Source organism: Neurospora tetrasperma, assembly GCF_000213175.1.
Source record: "Neurospora tetrasperma FGSC 2508 unplaced genomic scaffold NEUTE1scaffold_4, whole genome shotgun sequence".
Lineage (NCBI taxonomy): Eukaryota > Fungi > Ascomycota > Sordariomycetes > Sordariales > Sordariaceae > Neurospora > Neurospora tetrasperma.
This window is the reverse complement of record NW_009799102.1, coordinates 138,178-145,529: the sequence shown is the minus strand read 5'-3', so window position 1 is coordinate 145,529 and position 7,352 is coordinate 138,178. Positions and strand designations below refer to the sequence as shown.

At 52.7% G+C, this 7,352-nt stretch overlaps 1 protein-coding gene across 1 annotated transcript; it reads left to right on the top strand.

The window, feature by feature from the left end:
* Positions 1-472: 472 nt before the first annotated feature.
* NEUTE1DRAFT_83038 (uncharacterized protein) lies at positions 473-2,592 on the top strand (the record flags this gene model as incomplete). Its single annotated transcript, XM_009853411.1, has 2 exons — positions 473-724; positions 1,082-2,592. The coding sequence occupies 2 exons, from the start codon at positions 518-520 to the stop codon at positions 2,246-2,248; spliced, it is 1,374 nt and encodes a 457-aa protein (XP_009851713.1).
* Between the last annotated feature and the right edge of the window lie 4,760 nt (positions 2,593-7,352).

Here is a 7,352-nt window from a genome sequence, read left to right as displayed (position 1 = left end):
TTGTAGATTTCGGGAAGCAGCGTGAAAAAAAAGAAAAAAAAAAAAAAAAGAAGATGCGTGAAGCTTAAGGGTTTCCGTTTATACGTGTACTATACTCGGCTTAGAAACCGGTGGGCAAGTTCTGGGTCGGGTTGCTGGGATGAGATAGGGTGAGAGGGGAAGGGTAAAGGATAACACGTGCGAATGTCACAGGCTAGAAGAGGGTGTTTGTCGAACGGGAGATGATCGGAAGGGGAAGGTGAGGTAAGGTAAGGTAAGGTATATGAACAGCGATATAGGGACCAGGTTCCCGTCGCCTGTCAGGGCACATGTATGCATGGTGACGATCACAGGTTACCTTCCCTTTTCTTGATCTCGACGTCGAGGACGGCAGTGAAGTCATAAAGAAGGTGATATCTCGTCCATACTTATCTGCCCGGCCACCACCTCCTTCTTTGCAGCCCTTCATCTCTCCATCCTTCATCAGGTTCAGGAGCAGACATCAGATCCTCAGCAACTGCCCACCTAGGCTCTCACGATGAAATTCACCGCCGCAACCATCCTCGCCCAAGGCGCCCTCGCGGCCGCTGCGACCTCGGGCGACTTCACTATCCTCACTATGAACGTGGCTGGCCTGCCCGAGGTCCTCAACCCCAATGGCGTCCCGGGAGGCAAGGAGGCCAGCGCAAAGACGATCGGGAGCAGGTTTGCGCAGTATGGGTTTGATGTAATTCATGTGCAGGAGGTGAGTTTTGTTTCTTGTCAGTGATTGTTCCGGGAGAGGGTGGGTCGGTTGGATGTTGTCGGGTCCATGTTTGGGGCGAGAAAGTAGAGGACTGGAGGCAAAGACGGGAAGCGGGAAGGCACATTGCGGCGCAGGAACGGCATGCAGGTCGCTGAGGCGCATCTGCATTTTCCGTCTCACGCATTACATGATGCACCCACTGCTTCCGCATCTGCAGTCCGGTCCCGCTTGAGACCGACAACCATAACCCAAGGACCAACCCATCCCATCTTCGTCATCAACCCCTCCCTCGGGTTCTTCATCCCATCCACCATTTCCGCCGTCCTCATTCCACCCACCGAACTAACAAAAACCCAGGACTTCAACTACCACGCCGCCCTCTACTCCACCGACACGCACCCCTACCGTACCCCGACCTCAGGCGGCGTCCCCTTCGGCTCCGGCCTCAACACCCTCTCCAACTTTCCCTGGCTGTCTGGCTCCTTCCAGCGTCAAAAATGGGCCAAGTCCTCATGCGCCTCGGAATTCGACTGCCTGACTCCCAAGGGATTCACCTTTATGCGCGTCGCCCTTTCCTCTGACGCCACCGACGCTGTCTACGTAGACTTTTACAACATGCACACCGACGCCGGCACCGAGACGGCCGATCTTGAAGCTCGCAACGATAACCTCCGGCAGGTGGGCGAGTGGATCCAGACGCACAGTCAAGGAAACGCCGTGTTGGTATTTGGCGATACCAACTCGCGGTATTCACGGTCGGGAGACACGGGGATCCGGTCCTTGCTGGCGTCGGAGAACCCTACGGGGGCTGCAGGACTACAAGATATCTGGGTTGAACTCCATCGTAATGGAGTTGTTCCGAACGATGCGGGCGTGTGTGGGAACCCGGCTGAGGACGCGGCTTGTGAGATTGTGGATAAGGTTCTTTACCGGAGTAGTCCCCTGGTACAACTCACACCGACGGCATTGGAGTACGCTAGTCCCAGGTTCTTGGCGGACGACGGAGTCAGTGTCTTGTCGGATCACAATCCCGTGCTGGTCAACTTGACTTGGTCGGCTGCCGACCGCCGGTTCCGACAAAGCGGGTTCTGGGGCGGAGCGGCGTATGGGACGTGGTTCAATGATGTTTCTGTCCTTGATTCTACTACGGGATCGATTAAGGCGCAGAAGATCACTTTTCGCGGTGAAAACCGTCTTGATAGTGTTGGTCTTACGGTCTCATCGTCAAGTGGCCAGGGAACCACAGAGTTAGTACATGGTGGACAGGGAGGGTCCGAGGTGTCGCTGACGCTGGCTGATGGGGAGTCCTGGGTCAAGTCCGAGCTGTGCCAGGGTCAGAAGAGTGACAAGACACGCAACTTCTACATCAAGGCTACTACGTCCAAGGGAAGGACGCTGGAGGCGGGCACCAGGACGAGCGACTGCAAGGTGTTTGAGGCAGAGGAGGGGTGGCAGGTTGTGGGGTTCTTGGGGGAGAGCGGGGATGAGGTTGATTTGCTTGGTTTCATCTATGGCAAGATCTAGATGGTATTGATTCGAGTGGTGAAAGCGGATTGGTGGTGTAGTGGGTGTGGTTGTTACGACAAATAGCCGGACTGATGATGGCCAGAGTGTAGAATTGGAAAGCTGCGACTGCGCCACTGAGTGTTTGAGACAGCGTTTTTAACAACTATCTACGAAGAGAGGGGCAAGAAAGGAAACAAAAAAGTGAAGATAAAAATAAGCATCCTACTTGGTGCGCGCGGGGGACCGAAGACCGGAGACGGGAGCTGTGCCGGAACGATGCCCCGTGGGGTGGAGTAAGCTATCACCGTTTGCCCCGGAACTACCTGATCCTTTGTGATTCGTAAAAGTCGGTATATACCTAAGCAGACCATTGGCCAGTTCCTCATAAGCTGTGGTTGTTAGCGCAATCGGTAGTGATCAATCCCGTTGATGGTCATACTCATCGGCGCAGAATCCCGCTCGTCTAGACCTTCTTGGGTGTCTTACTGTGTATATCCAATTGCATGACATTACAATCTTTTTCTCCGGGAATAATGTGAGAAACCTAGAACGATATGAGACATCATGTTTTGTTCCGAGCTTGCGGATCAACTTCTGAACAAACTAAACTAACTGCCAATGGCAAAGAAGTGTTTGCCTGAATTCGGTTTGGCGATAGCTTCAACTCACATGACTGGGGAGTCGTGCAGGTCATCACGGCACTAGCTCCACTAGGAACACGAGGTAGGATTTTCGCCTCGTGGTGAACGAACAAATTTCAGTTTCGATGAGCAACAGACAACGGAAAGACATCCAGAAAGGAAGGACGGGAAATCCAGCGGGGAATAGTAGTCTGTTAGTGTCCGTTCGGGGCGCTTCAGGGTGCATGCAATTGAGGGCCGAAAGGGGTCCAGTGAAGCCACCAGTAAAGTTCTCCTTCTCAACGTGGTCTTTCAGCATCTTCGATCGACGGCCCTCCACTGTGACTGCTACAGTTGACGACAGTGACAAGAAACGGCTGTAACAGTGATGGCAAAGTTTTTTTGGGTTGTCACTTTTTCCACTTTCTCTTTCAGTTCCTTCCTTTTCTCTGTGACCCCCCAGTAGTGTACACTAGGTACACTAGTACCCCGTTAGGTACATGCCAAGCCCTCATGGATTCTCCAGATTTTTCTTATTTCATTGCTCTCAGCTCCCCCACAAGCCCCATCCAGCAAATGTATAAGCTCCTTGCTCTCAATGGTCGTCCAGTTGTTCCCCCGGGCCAAATGCCTTGCAGTGCCAGAGTACCTGGCCGACCATCTCCGCGACAATCACAGCCAGCGTGGGCGGCAAACTGGGTTTGTCATCTAGTCTGGCTACAACTATGCTGCCAACGGTAGTGATCGTCGCGCCCACCGGGAACAGCTATGGGCGATAAGATTGCACTGAATCTCGGGCAGATTTAGTACATGGCCCATTGCTCCATGGTTGGCGGTCTGGATTGAATGGATGATTGAATGAATGGGTATCGGTAGTTGATTGATAACTGAAGTCTGTGTGTCTTAGGACATGTGATATGGCATTTTCTGTTTCTGGAAGGTAGTAGGTAAAGACGGAAACCCCATGCTTTGGTGTTTGATGCGACTTTTTTGACATATCGGAGTGATATGCATGTGATTCTTCAAGCTGCAGTATAGGTAGTGTAGAATATCCGGATGGGTGTCGGTAGCAACGCAAAGACTTGCACATCTTTTACACCACCAACTGAACTCTGTCATTTGCATCCATCCCAGCTCCTCCGCGAGCTGCCGGCTTCTGGATCGGTAAGGATCATCATCAGCTCAGTGGAGGCCATGGGGGGGGGGGCTGAAGAGCCCTGGCACTCGCCTGGCTCGGCTAGCTGATATGTACTTGACCGCTCGCTTCCACTGCAATTCATGGCCATGGGGATGGACATCCACTTTCGGCATCTCTGAAAATGGGATCAGCCCGAGAGATTTGCCCTTGTTTTCCGGCCTAGTTGTCATGGTTCGCTTGAGCACATGAAACGGTTGCGCAGAAGGGACGTCCCTTGTTGTAAACCTTCTTTCATGAAAGTACAAAGTGAAGGCGGAACGCAAATAGGAAAACACAATCTTGGAACCTTTCCAAAACAGTCTTGTCAGTTTCCGGGTACCGAAGCAATGCGACGTCGGCAGCACCAAATGCGACTCGACGAAATTGCCTAGACCTGACGACTATATCAGACAGAGTGATGAACTACCCCACTCACTATCGCTATTCCCAATCTAAAATGACCACCAAGATCTGCTCTTCGGTCACAGATCGTCAAGATGTGCAGAGGCTCTTTCTGCAACCATGCGACTGCCACATGTATGTAGTGTACACTAAAAAGGCATTTCAATTCCCAATTGGAGGCGCCTGCAAAGGACCCCAATGTCGCGGATATGCTCAATGTACTTACCCGTTACCCGTCTCTGCATTGTGATCGCATTGTGATGGAGAGTGATGGGGGAATCTCCCGACGCATAGGATGCAACCCACCCGTGTACCGCAGAGTAAGCTTCTTGATAATAGCGTGTGATTGGACTGGTCTGTGTCCGCGCAGTGTTGTAGTCGCTCACTTAAAGCCTCATGCTTGATCAAATTTTTACATCGGAGTCTTGGCTATTTTGGTGAGTGACGCCGTATTGCCTCTTGGACCCGATGGCATCGTTGGCGGGCTAGAACGGAGGATCCACGTCCATACATAACACCGCATCTGTGGTTGCTCTCGGCGGTTGAAATGTTCCACAGCAAAGAGGGCCATCTCCGAGTTCTCTCGCATGTGAAAGCTGCGCACCATCTCATCCAAGACCGTGGCTCCGTGGCTTTGTTGGTGGTGCTGTGATCCGACAATGGCGACCCGAGATGCGTTATGGTGTAGGAGGCAATGCTTAAGAACTTTGTTAGCGGGCGGCAAGGGCGTCTAAAGTTTAAGTTTGTTGGCTCGACTCTTGGTAAAAATTTCAAGTTGGACGAGGCTGTGTCAACCGCCCACCGTTCCGATACCGAGGCCCAAGAAGCAAAGAAGTGATTTCGGGGAACCAGATCCGATGCGACCTGAAGAACCACCACAGGGCACCCCCAAAACCTAGCAACCAACCATTCGCGCGACCGAGCCGGAAGACAGGACGATACGAGGGACGATCCGCTATCCGTCCCTCGGTCCAGGCAGCGAATCTTCATGAGGTAAGCTTTTAGGGGGTGACGATGTGACGGCGGGGAGTTGTGACCTCTTGCCTTGGTCGCATCATGAGCTGGCTTCTGTAGCGGGCTCCCTGAATGGCGAATAGTGGTGAAGAAAAAGAAGGAATACTATTGTATTTCCTAAGGTCTCGACCTATGGCTGTGTACGCCTTGCCGTGCTCATTTTGCATGCGATCGCCCGAAGGATCTGGATATTGGTGATGGGCTGATGCCTCTCAACGCCTGGTCCTGGTCGGGGATGCGTACCCAAGCGGACAGTCCTGGGAAGTTTCGGTATTCGGCTCCCCGACAGCTTCGAATGCTATACATGGAAATAGGCAGAGGCTGAGTGTCTGGGGATTTATGGGAAACGAGAGTAGGCAGGACCTGAGGCAGTGATGCTAGGCTCAAGGGGTCGCCAACGCCCGGCCCGGGGATGACATCCGGTCATTCAGTTGGTTATTCTCATGGAAAAAGACTGGCCTCGCCCCCTTTCCAATGCATCCGATGCAGTTGAGGAGTGAAGGATCTGGGTGGCCGACGGGCCGGTCTGGTTTGCTGAGTGGTGGTCCTGCATGTAATGAGAGTGATTTTCGAGGTGCGAATGGAACAGTGTGACAAGCGTGACGTGGTGGTGAAAGTGTTCGGGCACTGGGCCAATTGCAAGGGGAAAGGAGGTGATGGAGTGATTTGGGTAGGCGAAGATAGGGCACAGAGGGTACCCAGCATAGCGCTTTCGTCACGTGCATTGTCAGAATGTCAAGAGTTGACCCTGCTTCACTTCGGAATTGTTTTGAAAATCGCGTATTTTACTGTCGTTGGCGATTGAAGATGAGGAAACAGAAGAACGAAGAACGAATTGCAAAAAGGAAACGAGGCACGCAGCCGGGCAAGTCAAGAAAGTGAGGGTTGTCTTGGCGTGGATGGCCCGTGCTTGTCGGCTCCAGTGGCCCGTGCTTCCTCCACTGTTCCTGCAGTGATCGACTCGCACTTGTACATCCTCGCCGACCGTGATGAGCCGGAGGCGCTCACTGACTGCAGCTCGTCCCGCCGATTCCCGTCCGTCCCTCGTTCAGTCTGACAGAAAGAAGAAACGAGCCGCTATCGGTTATTACACCACCGCTATCGAGGGCCGAACACGAGTGGGATACTATTCCGATATCCCCGCCACTTCTACCTAGTAAGTAGGTACTGTTTCCCGTCTGCCGCCGTTCTTTTGGGGATGAACAACTGGAGATTTCAGCATCATTCTACTACCCCGAACACAACATGTATTTTGGACGAGGATATGGAACGTTGTACCAAGTCTATCCCAGCCGATCTACTTACATTTCACCCAGCAGTGCACAATAACGTCATTTTCCCTCGTTTCGATTGCTTAAATCACGCTACGGAATGCTTGGGTTTCCCAGTATTGTTTTGGCGTCCATTCTTGCGCTTTCCGAATGGTGCCCGCCCCCCGTTTCACGGTCCTCTCTCTCGCCAGTGGTGAAGTACGTATCCTCTACTGGATCATGGACTTTGGTTTCCCAACCGAAGTCACCTCAACTTCTAGGTTGAAATCTTCAACACAGCGAGCGAGCGGGAAATGAAATTTGGTCGAGTCGTGCCTGTCTCTCCAAATGCAGGGTCGTTAATCCATGTCGCTGCGACTCCACTCTTACAAGGTACCTCTCCGCGGCAGCGGAGACAGTGGACGTGGGTGGATCTAGTGGGGACGGGCCAGGCACTTGCAGGGACTTGGCAGGGCAAGAGCAAGGGCTCTCTTTCTTCGGGGACTCGTCGCTCGCTCGTCTCTTTTTTTTTTGCGGTTCGTCCATCAATCACGGCGACATGGGGGACCTACCTAATATCCAATGCCCGGCAATGGCACATTATACGCTGCACGCTGAGAAGGCTCTCAATTGAGTTGTAGTATCGATACATTAGAGAA